We start from the raw sequence: 23486 nt of genomic DNA on the forward strand, positions 1-23486 counted from the left end.
GATCATTGTCGTCGTACCCGTTTCGGGGAAGACCGTTACAGTATATAATAAAGTTTAGAATGTTACAACGGCAGTTATAAGGGCCACTATTCAACATTTGGACCACTCAATCCATAAAATCATTTTTCAGATTCAATTTTTTAGCCATTAAAAAAAATTATATAATATATTGATAGAAAAATAATATTTAGTCCCAAGTGATTTGAGTTAATAACTGCATTATTTTTCCGCCATTGATTTTTTTTTTTTTGATTATACAACAAGTAACATCATTTGTAATAGTCCATAGTAATTTCAGTGGAGACCTATTATAATGAAATAACATTATTATTGCAACCTTGATTTGAACTGAATTTATTTAAGATAAGATGTTGGCTTCTAGGATAGTTGTTATTGGCTATTGTTATAATAAAAACTTGTGCATAGTCAAAATAATGCTATTTTTTTGCTTAGTTCACTATTTATCGACTAAAAACTATTTAAAGATGTAGTATAATGTTGTGGATAATAAGAAAACATATTTTTAAATTTTAATTAAAATATTAATTTATTGATGGAGAGTGAAAAGTGTAAAATAATGGCCATTTAGTATCATGGCTAAAAATAGTTATTCTTTAAAAGCTTGTTACCTATAACACTATTATGACATTTATTAGTATAAACTTGTACTTGTCCCAACCCAAACACATGCTGACATGCGGATATATATTAGTCTATAAATATTTATGCGCACAATATTTTTGTGGATCTTTTTAGAGAACTCATATAAATATATATGCGCACAATGATTTCACCCTGAAACAATCCTTAGAATGTGATAATTCTGGAAAAAACTAGATTTGTTGTGTATGATGTATATGGCTTATAGGAGTAGTTTGGGTGCTATTTATTCAAGAAGCAAAAGCATTTGATGGATATATGGACATTATCAATCAAAATTGCTCATAAAAAGTTATTTAATAAAAAAAGAGTATAGTTGCAATGATGCTTGCTAATGGTTGGCTTAACAGAGAAGATTTATGACAACCAAATAGACGAAGCCTCCAAAGAGTTTGCATTATAAAAGTAGATATTATATCCATGATTGACTTATCTTTTTATATATTAGAAAAAAAAACTTATTTTTGTATCTCTCCGTTACAATGGGAACTTTCGGCGCGCCGGCAGCTCAACCCACATTTTTCACTCTCATTTTCTATATAAATTATCTCCATCTCTAACTCATGATATCATTTCATTAAATAGATTTTATATATCCATGAAATATGTGGTTTCATGTTTCTTATGAGGCTCGGCGCATTCAGTTGGTCATCATGAGTAGCTCCATCTTAGCATTTTCTTCATTATTTTTAAAAATTATTTCGTAGAGTGACTGAGTGAGCCACTCCATCTTTTCCTCTCTTTTTTTATAGAAAAAGCCATAGAAGACTTCTTTCACAGTATGTACAATATCTAACAATTATTATTGTGCTCTTACTTAGATAATATGTTCTTGAGTTATAGTAGATATCTTAACATAACCAAGGTATATTAGCAGGCATGCTCTAAGTAGAGCACAACAGAAATCTTATGTGAGGACTCGTGCGGGCGTGTGTTTAGTCCCACATCGGTTATTTACTGGGTAGATCTTGGGTACTTATACAGGATCAAGGAACCCAAATAATACCTTCCGGCTAGCCATTTTGGGCGAGGCTCTGGATTGTTACAAATGGTATCAGAACGAACCCTGCCCATAACCTATGTGGACTAGGAGACACTGCAGCACGGATCTATTGGGGCTGACCACGGGCCAATCGTGGTGTTTGTGATTAGATTTGAATAGATATGAACCCTTAGCCTAACGAGGACGTCAGGGCTTGAACGGGGGGAGTATGTGAGGACCCGTGCGGGCGTGTGTTTAGTCCCACATCGATTATTCGCTGGGTAGATCTTGAGTACTTATACAGGATCAAGGAACCCAAATAATACCTTCCGGCTAGCCATTTTGGGCGAGGTTCTGGGTTGTTACATCTTATACAAATCTAACATGTTGACCTAATGTTTGGTCTATGATTTGGCTAGTTTATACTAGAACTTGTGAAGCCTAAAAATAAATAGGAAATAAAGGAGGAAGAAAAAGGCACATGACACTATATCCAAGTGATCTGGCAAACTCTTTTATGTCGACATGAACAAATTTCTCCCCTTTTCTTTTCATCACTTTGAAAGGGAAAAAAAGAAAATGCTTGATGTTGCTGGTTGCATGTACATAACAAAGTTGAAATCAATCTTATAAATTCTGATTTAGTAAGTTCAAATTCAACCAAACTTTTTATTGGCAACAACCTTGTCAATTGCATAAATCCTTTTATGCCACATGACAAGAAACTTGTACTTGTATAAATAATAAGAGCCTTGTAGCATTACTTACGCAAAATATCTAATGAACCTTCTTGTGATAGAAATATGTTGATTGTATCCATTTATCGAGTAATAATGTGGAATGACTTATATATCAAGATATGTTATCCATCAATTAAATACTTCATCTCTTCTAAATGATAAAGAAAATAGAGCTTATGAATTATAACCCAATATAGGAAAATAAGCAAGAAAGGAAAGCACTATGTTTGTTGGCTAAAGAAGAAAATTTGTCATACAATCGAAAAGTCTTTCACATAAAGGGCTGGGTTAAACAATACAAATTCATATATTACAAGCTAATGAGATCTACATACAGGGTATCTTGAGTAAGGAGAAAAAAGCATAACACACCAAATATATAGGGATGAAGACAAACCCAACCATAATTTCATCAAAATATTGAAATCACATCGTCAAAAAATTATTCCAATGCTTAAGCGAATCCTTTTACTTCGCAATTACAAAAAATATAAATAAGTTTTGCATAGATGAGAGGGCACAAACTTGTATATCTAAAATCTTTCATGCTGATCTAATGAGTAAAACGGTGTCAATGCTCAACTTTTTGACATGGCTTACCATCTTCAATCCCCGAACTTAATTAAGTCGAACTAGTAGAGTAGCTATTGCAAAGATTATGTGCTTCAACTGGAGGAGAATAGAACATCGGAATAGGCATCTTGGGTGGCAAAACTGGCAGTGGAGCATTGAATTTTAGAACATTGATGACTTGTCTTATAGATGGTCGTCGAGTGTAATCTGGATGAGCACACCACAGCCCCAGAATCATCAATTGCTCCATTTGTTGTGGATCATATTCCATGTTTAACCTTTGGTCCACTGCACTCAAACACATATTATTCCCATAAAGCTCCCAAACCCAGCCTACCAATTTCACTTCGCTTTGCTTCTCCTTTGCTTCAATTGGCTTCCTACCACATGCAATTTCTAATATTACTACTCCAAAGCTATAGACGTCAGACTCTTTGCTAGCTTTTCCTGTTGCATATTAAGATGCATTTCATTTAGTACAACTAAAAAAATTATGGTTATGAATATTACTTTTCAAGTTACATAAAATAAATTAAGTTACAATACAACAATAGAGAAAATTTCATGCTATTCAAATTCCTAGCACATGTGTATGGCAGCAACCATCCATTACCTTTCTCTTCTTTAAATAGAGTCAAGGAAAAACATTAACTTATAAGCAAAATCTTTGTGGAAAAGAACTCAAACAAATCAGCCATCATAAAACTAGACTATTTTGAATAATTCTTGGGTTGCTATTCCTTAGGCTATCACGAGTTCTACTCAACAAAATACATGATGTACTAAGCCAGGATATAATATTGAAATATGGCTAAATTAAGCTTAGCCCTAGTCTTAACTAAAGTTAGCTGAGGTTAAGACCATATTTGACCCCACACAAGCCACTTGTGCACTACCTATAAAATGCTAAAGTTAAAAAGGGTAACTTCATCATGCGCATCGCTTAAGGCCAACTTTGGTTGTTGAGTTAATTTTTTTTTTCTTAAAATGCAATTTTGGACATATGAAGGGCATCTCTTATAAACTTAGGACTGGCAACCGAAACCATACAACACATATTTTAAGACAAAAAAAAACAATACATAAGATAAAACTACAATTATAAAATTAAAATAGAATTTTCATTTGGATTTTTGGTACTTTTTTTAAAAAAAATTGCCATTTAAAAATATCTATTATTAAAATTTAAAATCTCAAATATGATTGGGTTTGTTCTGTAGATGAAAATGTTATTAGGAAGAATTTTAGTTGTATTCTTGTATTGTACAAATGTTTTCAACAAATAAAATCTAATATATGCATCTTAGCTACCCACTTTTCATCATCTTTTAGTAAATTTATTATATAAATATAATGAGATTTTGATCAATAATCTTTCTATATATTTCTCCCTTATTTATAATATAAGATAGACAAGTATATCGTAAGATAAATAATATAATGTTTCATAAAAAAAAGGACAAATAATGCAAGGAAGAAATATGTTAAGATGCATCGTCACCACGCTCATATGCTTGTCCAATTTCCATCCAATGTGTCGTTGGTGTGGCAAATATCTTGCAAAATTTTCATTTTTTTGGGTCCGGCATATTGACAGATCAACAATTGATCTCATTAAAGTTTGGTTTGTATTTGATACTAACATTAAGATTTTTATTTTAATTTTCACACTAAATGTTGTAAAATTCATCCAACTTTAATAATCATAATTTTTTTGAACATCTAATTCTATATTTTTTAAAGAAACTAAATTACTTTCATGCATTCCATGAGGTCTCGTGCTTGTTAAAGAGAAGGGTAAGAGTTGCATTTCCTCCACAGAGGATGATGGCAGAAGGACGTCCAGATTCCATACTCATTTAATTATTCAAAAATTAAAAGAATCTCTTTATTTTATTTTATTTTATTTTTGATTTTGTGCGGTCCCACTGATTTGTGTTGTGAAGGCCAATCAAAGTGCGGTACATTGTAACGAAGCTTTTTTTTTTTTGGGTGGGGGGGGTGGGGGAACATAGTTGGGCCCCAAGCATTTTCCTAAAGGTATGCGGCCTTGACTCAAAAAGTAAGGTAATCCATATGTCCATCAGAAGCGACGCCATGAGCTGCTGCTCCAAAGACTTTGACTAGGGTAAGTCCACACCTTGAATAAGAAGAATAATTATTTAATGTATATATTATTATCATATTATTCTAATTTTTATCATCTCGTATTTTCGTAAAACACAAAATAATAAATTAAAAACTGAAAATTTCATTGTCATAAAAAACTTAAGATCGAGATTTATTACTACCATTCAAGCCTCAATTTGTGTTTAGTAAGGGCTTGAAGCTTACGTTTTATTGGATTATCCTGTTATCATCAGAAGCAGAACAATTTAAACAACATCTTTTAACATTTAAATATAATGTAAAATTAAATTGAAGTTTAACAGTTCACATTACCTGTGGTGGCATATTCAGGTGCAATGTATCCCATGGTCCCTGCCAAGATCGTTGTTTCTAGATTGCTATCATGGTTCATCAACCTTGCCAAGCCGAAGTCACCGAGCTTCGCATTGAACTCTGAATCCAGCATAACATTGCTAGGCTTCACATCTCTATGGACTACACACAGCTCCCACTCTTCATGAAGGTAGAGCAAAGCTGAGGCCAATCCCAGAGCAATTTTGTACCTCTCTGGCCATGCAAGCAATCTTTCCTCGCTGTAGAGATGGTACTCAAGGCTTTTGTTTGGCATGTACTCGTAGACGAGCAGCAATTCACCCCTTTCATGGCAAAAGCCGATCAGCTGCACAAGATTGCGATGGCGTAACCGGCTTATGATTGTGACTTCAGATATGTACTCTTTTGCTCCTTGGTTTGAGCCTCTGGAGATTCTTTTGATGGCCACTTCTAGTTTGGAGTCATGCAGTACTCCCTTGTACACCTCCCCAAATCCTCCTTCCCCAAGCTTCCCCTCCTTGGAAAAACTTTTGGTTGCACTCGCAAGTGCACCGAAGGAGTATCTCCTAGGCCCACTCCCTATCTCAAGCGTATCATGGATTAATGAATCAATGGCCATCTCTTCCTTCTTCCCTGTACTAGCCATCTTATATAAACATCTTCCAAGCCAAACCAAAATCAACCCACAGAACAGCATCCCAATGCCCATGGCAAGCCCAAAGGGTTTAAAACTAGGCTTATGCCTGGAATTGGTGCTTGGATGTGGATTGGGACGATAGTCCTGATGACTCAAATCAGAGGAACTGAAATTCCAAGACAATAAGCAGTGTGACTCGACTTGGTTACCGGTGGCAGCCGAGAAGCCAACGGCTACCTTTTCCGGCAGGACCATCCTCAAGTCAACACCATAAGAGAGGCTCCAATTCCATGTGTGGTTTCTAGGACTACTGAGAAACACAGTAAAATTTTTACTTTTGGCATTGTAACTGACACAAGCATTAAACTTGATATTCTGTCTGATGCTAATATTCAAATCAAGCCATGCGACGGAAAAGATTGTGTTAATATCAATTCCAATGTGATTAGAACTTGAATCATTATACTCCGGATTTTTGAAGGTATCGAACTCGACGGCCACGACACGATCCGCGGTCGTGTTAGCACCAGCAAGGTTAAATAGTCCAAGAGCCCCGCCATATGAGTTATCTGGGATCTTGGAAGGGAATGATGAGAGGAAGAAGGCAAGCCCATCGGCACTTACCGTTTTATTGAAGCCATTGATGACGAAGGAGAAGCATGTATTGAAATCGGCGAGCTCGTCAGAATCTTTGTCCCAGATAGTCACTGGCTCAGAATATGCGATTCTGCCTTCGCTCTTCTCGATCGGAGAGTCGAGCTGGTTCTTGGTGAGCTGGATGACATGGTTGATCAAGAAGGCGTCGCCATCGTAGACTATATTTGTGTTGTCCTGGTTGAAGCTGGAGAAGTTGAAGGAGAGAGAGCTTGCTACGGGGACTATGAAGCACAACAACTGAAGCAGAGGCACCAAGGCTTGGAGAGATGAATTGCAGAGAGCCATGCTTGTTTGATGGCTAAGAAGAATTCGAAGGCTGTTTGGTGATTTATTTTATGAATGGCAAAGGATTTAGTGATGTACATCGTGCAGCTTTTCTAAAAGAAAGATAATTATGCAACAAATGGCTTGCTTGCTGGGGCAAAAGATTTGTTTCTGTAGCGATGCATTAAGATGAGCACTCGATAAATGGAACTGATAATAGAAACGAGCAGTTGTGATTATCCAGATGCAAAGCTACTGTAACAATCCAAGAACTATCCAAAATAGCTAGTCGGAAAGTATTGTTTGGGTTCCTTGATCCTGTATAAGTATCCAAGATCTACTCAGCAAATAATCGATGTGGGACTAAACACACGCCCGCACGGGTCCTCACATACTCCCTCCGTTCAAGCCTTGACATCCTCGTCATGCTAAGGGTTCAAATCCATTCAAATCTAGTCACAAATATCACGATTGGTCCGTGGTCAACCCCAATGGATTCGTGCTGCAATGTCCCCCTATTTCACATAAGTTATGGATCGGGTCCGCTCTGATACCATTTGTAACAACCCAAGACCTCACCCAAAATGGCTAGCCGGAAGATATTGTTTGAATTTTTTGATCCTGTATAAGTACCCAAGATCTATCCAGCGAATAACTGATGTGAAACTAAACACACGCCTGCATGCATCCTCACAGCTATCATGAAAAAAATAAAAAAGAGAAAAAGAAAAAAAATGGAAGATGCCCAAGTGGCGAACCAAGTGGCCGGCCGCCCTCTTACGAGCGACAAGGCAATGCCATGCGATTTCTTGGTGGCTTCTCAAATGGTCTCTTTATACGATTCTAAAACAGTCTCACAGATTCGAAAATGATCTCTTTATATGTTGCTTTTTCTTTGATGGTCGATGAGCTTCCACGTAGCCAAGCAAATTAATTAGAAAATAAAAAAAGGCACGGAACGTTCACAGAAAAACAGATCAGAAAAGACGCATGAAAGCATTTGATCCTATATACCTATGAAATCTTTATTTTTTTTCTCTCTGTCAACTGATGCAAACTACAACTACCAGGGACGTAATCGACATGCCCAAATGAAGTTATAATGTTAATTACAAATACATCATATCCATCATTACTTTATTTTTTCCTGTTTGCCTTCTTCTTCTTCTTCTTCTCGACATCGGGCTTCGACATGCAGTTAATGGATTCATACAATGAAATCTTTCTTTTGCTCTTTCTGTCCAGTTATGCAAAGGGGTTTGGGAAATGCTCTTGAATTCAGACCTAGAAATCTGGTAATTGAGCCTTCTTTTTTAGTGACCAACTCTTTAGAAATTGAAAAATAAAAAAATCCTGCAATATTTTAAGAATAATTCACTGGATTCTTCAGTGTTTGCTCAAGTTTGATAATATTTCATATCAATAAAATGATTGGTTTTGATGCTTTTTAGTGTTGTTCTGATTCGACCAAGAGAATTCTGGTAATTCGGAAAATGAAACAAATAGTGGTGTTTACCATGGATTTTAAGATTTCTTATATTTGAGAAAGCTTGTAGAACATCAAAAAATAGACCTAGCTAGGAATGATTGGCAAATGAGGTATGATTAAGTGCCCCAAATAGATGGGCAATGCTGCATGGGAATGAATTAACTGGAAAGAACAATTGGACGTATGGCCCAGAATCGATTGGTAGAGAGGGATATACAAAAGAATGATCTCCATAAGTTAACGACCCTGATACATGGGTACCATTAAAATATGGTCATTTGTATTAGTATTGAAGAGGGGGGAAAACACTATGATCTTGTGTCCCTGCAAACTAGGCTTCAAGAGGTTGAAGATAAATTGGGACAGTATCTTGCTTGATATTTTATACCCTTCAAGATAAAGAGAGCTGATATTTCACATATACACGAGGCATTGTTACAAATAAATTGGCATCTCAGCCAAGATAAAGGCCCTATCATTTTTGTGTAAGTATAATATTGTATAATATCAATTTGAATACAAGGTCGAGCTTAGATGAGCCTAAACTAGGGTTCTACTTCTAAATCCTAACTTTTCCTACCATGAATGGCTCGTTTGGTTCGTGGAAAACATTTTCTCTCCTTAGAATATGATTTCTGGGAAGAAGATTCCTAGGAAGAGAATGCTTGAGAATGTACTTTTGGCATGTTTGGTTAAAAATGGAAAAGTGACAGATTTCTACAGTGCTTATGTTTGATTGACCATCCATTTTTCTAAAAAAGTTATGTGTAATTCCTATTATACCCCTAATAAAAATTAGGTCTTTAATGCCTCTTTAATACTGAAGAGCTTTTTTGGGAAAAAATAAAGATGGAGTGATTCCAGCCTTATGGAAAAGTAACTTTCTCATGTTTCTCCTGTGAAAGACTTTGCCATGAAATGTGAGAATCATATTCCCATGGAAATACAACTTTCCCATCTCTCTCCTTTTAAAAACTCCAACCAAACAAAAGGTATCTCATTACTTTTTTTGTTAACTACACTTTCTCTCCTTCTTTTCCCGCGAACCAAACAAGCCCGAAAGTGGCGCCATTTGGACACAGACTCAGCCTTTAAGAGGAGCTTCAGTTATAAGCTAATAATGTGATTCCCATTATAAAAAAAAAAACTCAACTATTGGTCCCAGATAAGAACTCAAATGACTCAAACTCCTAACTCTCTTAGAAAGTGAAAAATCTAAGCACAACAAGATCCCTATAGTACCAAAATGAAACAGTAAGCAAAATTCTCAATCCTCTCTCTCTCTCTCTATCTATTTCTCTTTCTCTCTCTCTCTCTTATTATGTATATAACATGAGACTCCGTAGAACGGTCTTTCTTAGTGAATCTTTGTACTGAATACTACAAGTCTCAACTCCTACTTATGCATCACAGCATTCCTAATAGTTAATCACTTTCCGTTAGCATATTGATGGAAAGAGCTAAGCAACTTTTTCCATATGACAAGTTGATCTATGGATTTTAGAGATAAATTAGTTCATGCTAGAATTGTTGATTGTATTGAAAGAAATGTTTACTGCTTAATACTTGTGATGCTTAAATTTAAAACCTTTTACTTGTCATACTTCAAATTATCTATATCCAAGAAGATCTTTTACTTGTCTAATCAAGCAAAATAAAACCTTTTTCATTCCAATCATATACTATGTAACCTAAAGTATATCTCTTAAATTCTAATTTGATAGTTAAACTTTACTAAGTTCTACCTATAATACAAATACTCTTTACTAGATTTAAACAAATTAATATTGGTACTAAAAGAAGGGGATTGCTAGGTGCTTCTTTATTTTTTTTTTTTTAAATTAAAAAGTGGGGACTCATCCCATCCACTAGTTAATAATGGATATAGATGGAAACTTACCTCAATCGGTTTCCAAGTTGCCATGAGAGAAAGCAGGACCACTCATTTTATGAAGAATGGTAAGCAAAAGTTCCTGCTAAAGTTATAAGAAGCATCCTGGAAAAAAGAAAGATTCGATCTTTTGTCATATCAAATTGGCCCTCAGGGGTCGAATCCTTTCTGGCCCCAGCTGTTGAGGAATCCCTCTTCCAGCGGCTGTAAAGCGACGAATAGTCGCTTGCAATCCACAAAACCCCTCAGGTATTGGTAAAAGCTCCATGGAATTCAGCTAACTTGGTTGCGGTTTGCAGTCCAACAGAACTTTGAGAGGTTTTGATTAGCGTCAGAAGATGCAGTGGCTCCCCAGTGACCAGAATCTATGGGCTGTGAAACTCAGCAGCATGAGCAAAGGCTTGATTGATTATGACCACAGGAGAAAGGAAGCATATTTCATTTTTTGTCAAGATGACATGGATAAAGCAAGAACCTTTTTTGGAATCACAAAGAAAAATAGGAAGCGTGGCTATCAAAAAGATAACGAAAAAGATGAGACCTTTGACAATCTACGTCTATGGAATCCCCAAAACCCACCGAAAACGGGAGAGAAGAGCCCTAAAATCATTAATTTCTTGGAAATCCTTTACGCAATTTAAAACAGGAATCCAACACAACCAAAAAGATCAGATCTTTATCGACCTAAGACCATGAAAATCCCAAAATCCTCCAAAAACGGGAGGAAAACACCGAATCGGAGACAGAGAACCCGCCCATCCATGTAAACATCAAAAAACGCAGGAAGAAGAAGAAGCGGAAATGAATCGAAACCCTCCCCTAAACAACGGATTGCATCATCAAGATGACCTCTTGGATTCCAGAGGAGACCGCTAGGGCTCGAATTCCTTCCCCATTTCAAACGACGGAAGGAAGAAGAAAAGAACGTTTACCGGTCCGTTTAAGCAGCCAGGGCGAACCCGCCGTTACTTGACTGTGAGTTCTTTTTTTATTTAATTAAATTAATATAGGTGTCAGCCCATATCTTTCTTCAATATATGGCTCAAGGATCAAGTCAAAAGAAAAAAAAGCTCATCAAAGAGACTCTCCTTACTGACCAATTCACCTTGTATCCTGACATGGGGTGAGCGAGTGAGGGAGCTTTGAGATTCGGGTTTTGCGGGGAGATCAGTGGGGAATTTCGTCGAACGGGTGCTTGCTTGGTGCTATGGCCGAACCGGGAGCTAGGACGTCGTCGTCGACGTCGTCGGCGCCGGGGCAGGGGACGGCCGAAGCTCCGAGGAACGATGCCGCGAGGAGTCCGGTCAGACCCCGGTCGTGGGCGGAGGTGGCTAAAGGAGCTCCGGGGCAATCATCGGCGTGGACCAATCATCGCATTTCTCCCCGCGAGTTGGAGGTGTTGCAGGAGAGGTTCTCGGAGGCGGTCGAGATTTCGGAAGAGGAACTGGAGGAGATGCGGTCGGAGTGGCGCAGCTCCACGGTTCTGGTAAGGAGCATGGGGAGGTTCATTCCGGCGGACTGGGTGGCGAAGGAGGTCCGACGGGTGGGAAAGCTAGACTACGACGTCGGTTGCTTCTCGTTGGTGGATGGAGTCATCGCCATAAGGTTTGCCAACGAAGACGACCGGGAGGCTGCAATGGCGAACGGCCCTTGGATGGTGGCCGGTCAACTGCACGCCATGGAGAGATGGCGTCCCAACTTTGTTCCGGGCACTGAGGGCGTCGGGCGGGTGGTAGTCTGGATCAGGCTACCTGGGCTGCCGCTCGACTATTGGAAGAAGGAGACGATATTCCGAATCGCGGTGCAGGCGGGGAATCCTCTGGCGTTGGATGAATGCACGGAGAAGAGGCGTCGTTTCGGCTTTGTGAGGGTGAAGGTGGTGGTGGATGCGGCGGCTCCGCTCAAGCCGGGGACGATGGTGCTAGGGAGATCTGCGGGCAGAGAGACTAAGTTCTGGCAGGGTTTCGTTTATGAAAACCTGCCAGCTCCATGTCCCAAATGTGGGCGGCTAGGGCACCCAGCGGCGGCTTGTGGTTTCTCTTCCTCGGCGGCGGCGGGTGTGGACCCGATGATGGAGGCTTCCGGATCTGAAGGGGGTGCTAGGGGAAAGCCGTCCGAGGATGTCCCGGTTAGTATGAGGGAGGACGGTAAGCGATCTGGGGCGGAAGGCCTCTATGGACCTTGGCTAGTGACGAACCGCATTGGTCCGTCCTTGAGGGCTTCTCGGAAGAAGGAGGCGTCAGGCAGCGGTGCGAGGAAGAAGCCGGTCAGCTCCCCTCCGAGCCCTGGATCGAAAGGAGATACTCAGGCAACGGCGGCTTCTCCGGTGGACCTGGATGGTTGGCAGAAACCGTCTAAGGTGGCCCGCCGGAGAACGCCGGAGAAGGACGTCTCGGTGGCGAGCGCGGGCGGGACGATGGGGGAGACGAGTCAACTCGGTCTGCCATCCGAGGTGGAAACCGAGTCAGGGGCTGGGTCTGACTCAAGCCGGTCCGTTCTGGGCCGGAGTGAGGTGAGGCCCAGTCCGAGTGAAGGGCTGCGCCGTGGTGGGCCGGGCCTGAGCCCGCTGAAGCGATCCAGGAGCATGACCGGATTGCCTACGGTGGAGGGCTCGGTTGATGGACAGTTGAAGCCGAAAGGAGGGAGGATGCCTTCACTTGCGAAGGGCGGTCGTCCGGTTCTTCGTCGGCGGAGCAAGAGCTCGCCACCGCCCCTCGCGCCGGCGCACGGGCGACCTCCGGTCGTGCCAGGTGGAGGCTGTTCACGGCAAGGGGTGGAGGAATCCCACGGACGGCGGCTGTTCCGAGCTCTATCGGAGGCGACGGGACTGCCGGAGCAAGTTCCGGCGGCGACACTCGGGCTGTGTTCGACGGAGGCGACGGGGAGGTGGTCCGATGTGGATGGTGGTCTCGGCGCTGGTCGGGGAAAGCAGGTCAGTTCTTCATCCCCTGTCTCTACTCCGTGCCATTTGGCACGGTTGAACAGTCCCAGCTCCTCAATTCTTAGCAAGGGGAAGGGGAAGTTGGTTGAAATGATGGAAGGGATTTAGCCGGATGTCTGTGAGAAGGAGTTTGGTGAATCTGGGGTTGGTGGCACGGTTTCCATGGGCACTGTGGATTCTATGGCACATGGGAACAGTGGTGGGCAGCATCAGCAAGTTCTTATCCAATTGATGGCTGTGGCGAAGGGAGCGAATAGGGAATCTCAAGGTGTTGAAGAGGGTATGGTTGTGGACACAGGTGGCAGCAACAGCTCGGGGGATGCGGGCTGTGCGGTCTCATCCGGTGATTTATGAAGATCCTTTTGTGGAATTGTCGTGGTGCGGGGAAACCATCCTTTGCCCCGGCTTTTCGCAGGATGGTGCAGCTGCACAATCCGGATATTTGTGTATTATTTGAGACCCGGCTTTCGGGAGGCAGTCTACAGAAGGCCAGAAGGGCGATTCCGAGATCTTGGGGGTTCTATGCTGTGGAATCCCAAGGCTTGTCAGGAGGCATTATTGTTACTTGGGGACAAGGACGGTGTCGATTGGATTGTTTCAATGTCTGCAATCAGGAGGTGATTATGGTGATCACAGAGAACAACCGCAGCCCTTGGGTATTGTCAGCGGTATATGCGAGCACTGATTATAGGGTGAGGAGGACTCTGTGGGAGGAGGTTTCACAGATGATTAGCCAGGGCTATCCTATGATGGTGGCAGGTGACTTCAATTGCATTGTTGATCCCCAGGATAAGATGGGGGGTAAACCTTTCTCCCATGAAAGGAAGATTAAGGAGTTTCAGGACTTTCTTATATCTAATGGTCTGATAGATTTGGGATTCACGGGCCCTAGGTACACATGGTGCAATAATCAGCAGGGACAGGCACGTGTGTGGGAGAGACTAGACAGAGCATATGCAATAGCTGGGTGGATCCAGAGTTTTCCTGATCATCATGTTAGACATTTGTCGAGGATAGCTTCGGATCACAGTCCACTGTTGGTTTGCACTGAGGTACACATCCCTGTTCGACCCCCCTTCAGATTTGAGAAGTTCTGGCTATGCTACCCACGGTCCTGGGATATGGTGCGGGAGGCATGGAGTACCCCAGTGAGGGGTGATGCTATGTATCGGGTGTCAAGGAGGTTGGAGTTGACTAGGAGGCGGCTGCGTAGGTGGAACCGTGAGGAGGTGGGGAACATTTTCAGGAGAACAGAGGAGGAGGAGGCGGCTATCGACAGATTACAGCATCAGGAGGTACAGAGGGGAGGGTTATCGGCGGAGGAGATGGGGGAGCTCAGATCGCATTTGGCCTTACATGATTCCCTTCTCAGGCAGCAGGATACATTATGGAGACAGAAGTCCAGGGTCCAGTGGATTTTGGAGGGAGATCGGAACACTAGATTTTTTCATCAGGCGACAGTGATAAGAAGGAATCAGAACAGGATCAGAGTCATCAGGAGTGAGGATGGGCAGCTGTCGGAGGACCCGGACACGATCCGGAGGATTATGGAGAGTTTCTTTAGAGTGAGGTGGACGGAGCCGTTGGGTGGGGGGAGTCGAGTGGAGATGCCGATGCCTACTGTGAGGGTGTCGGAGGAGGAGACAGAGGCACTGATTAGACCGGTATCAGAGGAGGAGATCAGGGCGGCAGTGTGGTCCCTCGAGGGGGAGAAGGCACCAGGGCCAGATGGTTTTCCACCGTTGTTTTTCCGTAGGTACTGGATGGTAGTGGGACAGGATGTGACGGCGGCCATACAGCAGTTCTTTTCCACAGCTGTGATGTCACCGGACTGGCAGAGGACCTTCGTCACCTTGATTCCTAAGCGGCAGGATGCTACTGAGCCGTGTCACTTTCGACCGATCAGCTTATGTTCTACTTTGTATAAGGTAACGGCGAAGATTCTTGCTGTCAGGATGAGGGACTTACTCCCGAGATTGATTAGTGTGGAGCAGGGTGCTTTCATAGGTGGTCGGAGTATCTCTGACAATGTATTGATTGCTCAGGAGTTCATGTATGATCTGGGGAGGGCCCCGATGAGGAGGAGCTTGATGGGGGTCAAGCTTGATATGGAGAGGGCCTATGATAGGATGCGGTGGGACTTTGTCCACCAGTCTCTGCATGTGTTTGGCTTTCTGGAGATTTGGATTCAGTGGGTTATGGGTTGTGTCAGGGCTCCTTCTTTTGCCATCTTGGTGAATGGCACACCCTCCCGCTTCTTTGTGTCATCAGGAGGTTTGCGACAGGGGTGCCCGCTTTCTCCCCTATTGTTTATTATCTGTGCGGATGCCTTATCCAGATTCTTGCATCAGGCTGTATCTTCTCAGGAGTTGGATGTTTATAGACCGGCAGTGGATGCTCCCTCGATCTCTCACCTGCTGTTTGCGGATGATCTTTTGCTACTGGTCCGGTTGACACGACAGGATGCCCGAGTGCTGGGTAGGGTTCTACGGGACTACTGTGCTATATCAGGTCAACGGGTTAACTTATCGAAATCGGCAGTCTGCTTCAGCCCGTTGACCAGACTTGAGGAGAAGAACTCTATCATGGAGATTTTGGGGGTGACAGAGCAGGATGGCTTATTGAGGTATCTGGGGGTTCCGCTGTCTGGTCGGAGGCTACGCGGCAGGGACTGTACTTTCTTGGAGGCTAGCATTCGGCAGAGGGTGGAGGGTTGGCAGAGGCACTCACTGTCCATGATGGGGAGGATCACGCTGGTTCGGTCAGTCCTTTCCTCGATCCCTACCTATCTACTTTCTACTTCATTCATCCCGGTGGCGGTGCTGAGGACCATTGAGCAGCTTCTCAGGAGTTTTATATGGGGGAGGCAGGATGGTAGAGATGGCATTCATTTGCTGGCATGGGGGGTGGTGTGTCAATCGACAAGGAGGGGTGGTTTAGGGGTGCAGTCTTTGTTGGTGAGGCGGGAGGCTTTAGCGGCGCGACATGTCGCTAGATTTGTTATGGAGCCCGATTGCATGTGGTCCTCGTTGTTGAGGGCTAAGTATGGAGCTTTGATTCCTGGAGGGAGAGCAGCCCGTCACCACTCTCCAGTGTGGAGGGAGATGTGTGCCAGAGCGGGGGCGGTACTGTCGGAGATCAGATGGGCTGTTGGCGACGGACGCTCGATTGATGTGCTGGAGGACTGTTGGGTGACTGCTCAGCCGATTAGCCGCTTGCCCACTATGGTGGACTCCGGACGCTTAGCCGGACGCAGGGTCAGCGATTTGATATTCCCGGATGAGAGCAGATGGAGGGAGGGGTTGGTCCGTGAGGTGTTTGGGGAGCAGCTGGCAGAGATGATCTTGGCTATTCCGGTGCCTTCCAGAGGGGAGTCTGATAGGTTGATTTGGGTACCGTCGGGGCGGTCACAGGTGCGGGCTCGGGATCTTATGGTACTTTTCAGTGGGGAGCCAGTCAGGCAGATTGAGGGGGGATGGATTTGGAGGATGCGTATCCATCCGCGGGTGGCACTTTTTATCTGGAAGGTGGCCTGGGGTTGCCTACCTACCAGATGTGTGCTAGTCAGGAGGGGAGTGCGGATTCCCCAGTTTTGTGTGTTGTGCACTGATGTCGTGGAGACTATTGAGCACGTCCTCCTGCAGTGTCCCAGGGCTAGGGAGATATGGACGAGGTCACCTGTTCCTCTTCCCAGTTCAGTGGAGTCGGCTCAGGATCTGTTACAGCTGCTGCGGGCTTCCATGCGGAGCCCTAGGCTCGCCCAGGTGGGTATTCTTAGAGCATATCTGGCCTACCATATATGGTTGGATCGGAATGCACGTTTGTTTGAGGGTAGGAGGCTCACGACGAGGATGGTGGTGGACAGAGCTGTACTTCAGGCTGGGGAGGTTTCTTCCAGCCTCGACTTGTGTCCTCCCGGGACGGCCAGGGACATCTGGGGTACTCATTGTGCTGTTATAGCGCCCAGGTTTGTGCTTGCTTCTTGGGTGCCCCCACCCCCCGGCTATCTCAAGGTGAGTTTTGATGGTAGTGTTGCATTAGAGGGCAGGTCCGGCGGGGTTGGGTTTGTCATCAGAGATCCTTTTGGACGGCTGGTAGTGGCGGGTGGCCGATATACGCCTGGACTCACAGTAGTGGGAGCTGAGTTACGGGCAGCTTGGGAGGGTGTGTCCTATGCGAGGCGGGTGCTTGGCGCTAGGCGGGTGCACCTCGAGGGGGATTCCTCTATTGTGATCGATTGGATTCAGGGTGCGGACAGATATGGAGATGGACATCCTCTCATCAGGGAGACCCGCAGGTTGGCCCTAGAGATGGACGACTTCGAGGCAGTACATGTGTTCCGGGAGGCGAACAGTGTGGCAGACTGGGTCGCCTCTTACGTTGCACGTCACTCAGGGGACTTTTGTTGGACTTCCACGGCAGGGCTCCCGCCCCCATTGTATTTTTTGCTTTCTTCTGATATGGCAAGGTGTACTCACGTTAGAGTAATATGAAGTTGCCGTTTCCACCAAAAAAAAAAGAGACTCTCCTTATCATTCACACCTGAGCCAGCCTAATTCTGTGTCTGTGCCTATCCTGGCTCACTCGGGTCGGGCCATGGGCTAAACCCAAGGTTATGAGTCAAGCTTGGACGAGCCTGAAAGAATATAATATTATATATATTATATCATGGATCATTAGTGGTGCAAGCACCATCTCCATTGCCAAGATAGCATCTGAATCAGTTAAAATAAAGAGGTGCCGCTGAACAAATAGTTCTCCAGTTCCCAACAATGTTCAAGGAGTTTTATATGACTCCCACTCTCTATGAAATGAATATATAGCTCGACCTAGTCTGCACCAAACTATTAGTTGGTTGAAGCTGCCGCTCTAACCATCAGAGATTTAGACCATATATGAAGCTGTAGCTACGTATTGCCAGACCACCCTCATCTTTTGGCAGACATGGAAATACCAGGAGATTAGGTGAAATTTTCTTTAGTTGAAATCATGCCCCCAAAGGAAAGCTCTGCAAATTGATTCCAACCATTTAATGAACCCAATAGGCACTGTGCAGAATGAGAACAAAATGATTTGGTATAGTACAGATCTTCATCAAAGTAATCCGATCTAGAAATGGTAAGGGCTTCCACATCCAAGAGTCCAGCTTACATAGGCCCTTACCCTTAACTGGCTGAAGAAAAGAAGGTTTCCATCTTACCTCTCATGCCAGAATACCGAAATAACTACCCAGGTTAGAGGAGGTAGATTTACAAGAATTGTAGCATGACTTTTAAGGGAAATTTTGGACTGAAGATCACATAGGATTTCTGAAAACATTCTCTAATAGGGAGCAAGACAATAATATTGCAAAGCTCTTCTGAATGCCGAGCAATCCTTCTTTTTGGCTTGGCTGATGAGCAAGCAATCACCAGTAAACAGAAGGTGAGTAATAGGATTGACCTCCTTTTCGTTCTATATCGAGCTCCATTTTAGGTCTACGCGCATACAAATATGCAATGTGTCTAATTGCAGCTCCAAATTGAGCTGCCAATAAGTAAGGCTACAATTGGGTCGGATCGACCCGCGACCCGACCCAGCTCGACCTGCTTAGATCCGATCCGATAGGACCTGTGGAGCCGGGTTGGGTTCTAAAATTAGATCCGTTCTATTTTTCGGATTGGGTCTGGGTTTACTAAATTCTGACCCAATCCGATCCGACCCGACTTGTTTGATTTTTGGGGCAATTTAGGCTTTCTTGCTCTATGGCATTCTCCTGGCTCATCCACGTCTCTACGCTCGCAGCTGATCACGACTTCGGCCAGCCCCCCATCGCCCACAGCAAGTCCATTCTCTTCCTCATCTGGGAGCCGATCGGCACCATGTTCATCGGCTCCCTTGACGCCAGCGCCAACGTCGCTGCCTCCCTCGTCTCCCTCGCTCGCGGCAACGACGGCTACGACAAGCTCATCATTGAAGAAGATGGCGTGGACCCTTTGCTCTGTCTGATTAAGGAGGGTCGGGTGGAGGCCCAAGAGAACGCCGCACTCGCCATCGGCCTGCTTGCCCGCGACCTGGAGAGCGTCGAGCAGATGGTGCTTGCCGGCGTTTGCTCAGTCTTCGCCGAGGTCCTCAAAGAAGAAGCCATGAAAGTCCAGGCGATGGTGGTGTGGGCCGCGGTGGAGCTCACCGCCAACCACCCCAAGCGCCAGGACATCTTCACCCAACACAATGTCATCCGCCTCTTCATCATCCACCTCGCCTTCGAGACCGTCCAGGAGCACTCCAAGTATGCCATTCCCTCCAAAGGCATGTCCATCCACTCCATCGTCATGGCCAACAACGCAACAATGGATCATTATTCCATGCCGGTAGATGGCCTAGAGCAGAGCTAGAGGCAGCACCCCTATGGGAACCAGAGTTAGAACAGCAAGAACCAGATGCACAACGTGATACAGTCCACCATGGCCAACTCCAGCAAGACCCAGTCCAACGCCAACGGGACGGCCGGGGTTCCGAAGCACCAGGAGAATGTCTTGTTGAACGACACTAGCATTAAGGGGAGGGAGTTCGAGGACCCGGCCACCAAGGCCTACATGAAGATAAAGGCCATTGTATATGAATTTTTATAACGCGTTGTGCATGAATACTGAAATATGCATCGTATTTATTTTGTAAAATTGAATGGGTCTGGACCCGACCTGAACTAGATCCGAATTTTTTAAGTTGGGACTAGGTTATACATGGACCCAATCCGATCCAAATGATCCGTTGGGTCAAAAATTGTAGTCCTAGACCTGATCCAATCTTTTATTGGATTGAGTTTGGGTCCAAAATTAGAATCCGAACAAGAAACCGGATCGGTTCAGAGTCACTCATGACCCAATCTGACCGACCTATTTGCACCCCTATCAAGAATGTATCTTAGCACCCAAAATAAAAAGATACGGAGACAATGCACATCTCTAATATCGACCAATAGAAGAAGAAAACGATAACATACAGGTATGCCCTTAACGAAATGCAAAAGAAGGCTATCTGATGCAAGTATTAATCCATAATATCTATTTATCAGAAAAATTAATGTGACCTAGAACTATTTCAGTGTAATCCCACAGCATTCGATCGTAGACCCTTTCCCTATCTAATTTAATAACCATTAGAGGTCTTGTCGCAGAACATTCATGTCTTGAGCAATAACAACATTTTCATGTATTTTACGCCAGGGTAGAAATGCTGCTTAGATCTTCGTTAATTTAAGAGTCAAGAACGTTCTTCAATCTGTTCGCTAACAACTTGGCGGCAATTTTGTACAAAATATTGCATAAACTAATTGCCCAAAAATGGCTATGCTACTAGGGGTTACATCTCTTCAGAAGCAATGTAATAAGAGTTTTCTTCCAGCTGCTAGGAATTTTACCAGTGTCAAAAACATGCTGTGTACATTTTATTTATGATCCCTAGATAGGCATTTGTAGAGTCTATGACGCTACAAAAGATTCAGGAACTATGATGGATATTGTTTTATTTGATGAAAAGGTATGTATTTTTGTACTTGCTAACGTGCTTTTGTGATATTTGGTTCCATTAATAGACTTTTGTGATGTAAATAATTTTACCAGCCACTCAAATCAAGGCGACACTGTTTCAAGTATGATCAATCAATAATGAAATCATCATCAATCAATCCAACAAAATCATGCTTGCTCCAGAAGGTGCTACGATATCAATTACCTTGAGGAAGAATGAACTCAAAGGTTAGACTGGAAAATAGTATTATGTATCTACCGTGCATGCGATCTTTGAAATATTTGTCTTATAATATCAATGCAGATAGAGTTATCATTAAGACAATCTAAAGGAAATAAAAGTAAGATATACAAAAGAGATAGCACATTAGTTATGCCAATGCAATATACATAACGTAAAAGCAATTATTGAAACTGATATATATATATATATATATATATATATATATATATATATATATATATATATATATATATATATATATATATATATATATATATATATATTGCCACCAACATGGTAGCCTGGTGGTAAGAGGGCTTGGACTCCATCCGAGTTGTCCGGGTTCGAAATGCGCAGGCATCGATTAAATCAGAGGACCGCCTGCCCTATGCCCGGATGGCTCTGTGTGGATATACTTTCCTTCCATCAGTACTGAGGTGGCGCTGGAGTGACGTATTCACAAGTGGATGGCCCAGTCGGGTTTTCCACGAGTTGGGGAGGGCACGCGGAAACTTACGACCCGCATCGAACATTTTCTGATGGAAGGAGGGCGAGTGGGGGCTGCTACGCGGGTGGGGTTCTGCCTCTCTCCCTCAACTCCTGTTTTGTCACCAAAAAAAAAAAACTGATATATATTATGTATGAAAAAATAGTGATATATTGAATCATGATAAGATGTCAAAGGTAATGATATTGTATTTGCCCCAGGTCGGTTGGGAGGTACTAACCTTTTGTCAGATTCGTAGAGGTTGTTGTTGTGTGACGAATTTTAATTAAATATGTTGGCTTTGAATGATTAGTGTCAATTCAAGCTGGTTGAAACTCGTTTGGTGAACACGGAGCACCCTTTCATTGGTTGGCTCCAACTCAGGTGTAAAACTTGTTATTCAGAAAGGTGCAGTTTCTTTGTACGAATTAATACTTTAGATGTTTTAGGTATGTATATGTGATAATTTTGTTGGGATTGGGAGGTAACAACAAACAAGATAATTAAAGCACAACGGAATCAACAACTCTCCCACCTTGTGTAAACCTGTTAGAAAACAAACAACTAGAGCCAATCCACCTAATATATATATATCAAGGCATTCGCAAATACTTAGCTGATCAGAAAAATAAAACACAAAAGGAACACCAAATTTTTACGTGAAAAACCTCCCCAATGTGGAGAGTAAAAACCACGGGACCGTAGTCCACCCAAAAACTTCCACTATCAACAAATAATGGGTATACAATCTGTTCTCTCTAGCCAAAACTAGAGGCATATATCACCACATAATCTCAAGAACAATATTCTTGGCAAACATCAATTATAAGAGAGAAAGATTGAGAAGATCTCACATAAACAGCAGCCACGTTTCTGAAAAATCTGACTGTGATAGAAGACTGCAAATGGCGATCACACCGTACAGATTGAAGAACCACGTGTTGCGAACCTGCTGTCCAAATTTCAGCTCGATCGGACCACGGATCACCTCCCGATCGTCGTTTGATCAAGACTGCGCGCTGAATATCAATTCTGCATCTTCTCCCCTGCCTCCCTCTATTTTTAATTCGTGGAAGACGGCTCACATACCCTGCATTCTCAACATAAAAGGTTGCCCTAATGGGCCTCACGTTTTGGGCCAAAAATAGTCCAACCAAATAGGCTAAAACTAATTAATTTAGCCCACATTTGTTGGGCTAAGTCTCCTCCAACATAGGAGGGATAACCCAACAAATCTCCCCCTCCCGACTATGTAGAGGGATTCACCATCCCGGAGATCAATCGACATACCTCAAGCTTTTCTCTTGGCAAAGACTTCGTCAACATATCAGAACCATTGTCATCTGTATGAATTTTTTCAAGTTCCAACAGCTTAGAACTCAGAACATCTCGAATCCAATGGTATCTCACATCTATATGCTTCGATCTTGAATGAAAGGTAGAGTTTTTACCAAGATGGATAGCACTCTGATTATCACAATATAACACATAGTGCTCTTGCTTGAAACCAAGCTCCTCAATATATTTTCTCAACCATAGCAACTCTTTACATGATTTTGTTGCTGCAATGAACTCTGCTTCAGTGGTAGAAAGTGCAACACACTTCTGTAACTTTGATTGCCACGCCACGGCTCCTCCTGCAAAAGTAATTAGATAACCTGAAGTAGATCTGCGAGTATCAACATCTCCAGCCATATCTGCATCTGTGTAACCAACTAGCATAGGTTTCTCACATCCAAAGCTAAGTTTCAAACTGGACGTACCTCGAAGATATCTCATAATCCACTTCACTGCATTCCAATGCTCTCTTCCTGGATTTGAAAGAAAACGACTAACTGTGCCAACTGCATGAGCCATGTCTGGTCTTGTACACACCATTGCATACATCAAACTTCCTACCGCTGAAGAATATGGAACTTTCTGCATGTCTTTCTTTTCTTCATCTGTAGAAGGACACTGTTTAGTGCTCAATTTAAAGTGAGTAGCAAGAGG

The 23486-nt window shown here is 43.1% G+C and overlaps 2 protein-coding genes across 3 annotated transcripts; one reads left to right on the plus strand and one right to left on the minus strand.

Annotated features, from left to right (window-relative positions):
- Positions 1-1948: 1948 nt before the first annotated feature.
- LOC103722629 (L-type lectin-domain containing receptor kinase IX.1-like) lies at positions 1949-7268 on the minus strand. Of its 2 annotated transcripts, XM_089928713.1 has the most exons (3): positions 6659-7265; positions 5398-5743; positions 1949-3402 (listed from the first exon to the last, which is right to left on the minus strand). In XM_089928713.1, the coding sequence occupies exons 1-3, from the start codon at positions 6974-6976 to the stop codon at positions 3005-3007; spliced, it is 1062 nt and encodes a 353-aa protein (XP_089784839.1). In that variant the 5' UTR covers positions 6977-7265; the 3' UTR covers positions 1949-3004. The 2 variants fall into 2 exon arrangements, with proteins under 2 accessions (XP_089784839.1, XP_017702031.2); XM_017846542.5 differs by having other exon boundaries at positions 5398-7268.
- Positions 7269-18041: 10773 nt separating this feature from the next.
- On the plus strand, positions 18042-19703 carry LOC149768198 (uncharacterized). The gene has a single exon (XM_089929337.1). It carries the CDS (start codon positions 19021-19023, stop codon positions 19648-19650), a length of 630 nt encoding a protein of 209 aa, XP_089785463.1. The 5' UTR covers positions 18042-19020; the 3' UTR covers positions 19651-19703.
- Positions 19704-23486: the final 3783 nt, after the last annotated feature.

This window comes from Phoenix dactylifera, chromosome 2 (genome assembly GCF_051530095.1).
Source record: "Phoenix dactylifera cultivar Ajwa chromosome 2, Ajwa_hap1_PhDact_Kaust_v1.1, whole genome shotgun sequence".
NCBI lineage: Eukaryota > Viridiplantae > Streptophyta > Magnoliopsida > Arecales > Arecaceae > Phoenix > Phoenix dactylifera.

What these genes read in the sequence shown, in the direction of transcription:
- LOC103722629 (XM_017846542.5), bottom strand. Translation starts at nt 6,976, where the DNA reads ATGGCTCTCTGCAATTCATCTCTCCAAGCCTTGGTGCCTCTGCTTCAG. An exon ending in ACCTGAATATGCCACCACAG is followed by an intron (nt 3,403 to 5,397) that starts GTAATGTGAACT and finishes AATATGCAACAG; the next exon opens with GAAAAGCTAGCAAAGAGTCT.
- LOC149768198 (XM_089929337.1), top strand. Translation starts at nt 19,021, where the DNA reads ATGGCATTCTCCTGGCTCATCCACGTCTCTACGCTCGCAGCTGATCAC.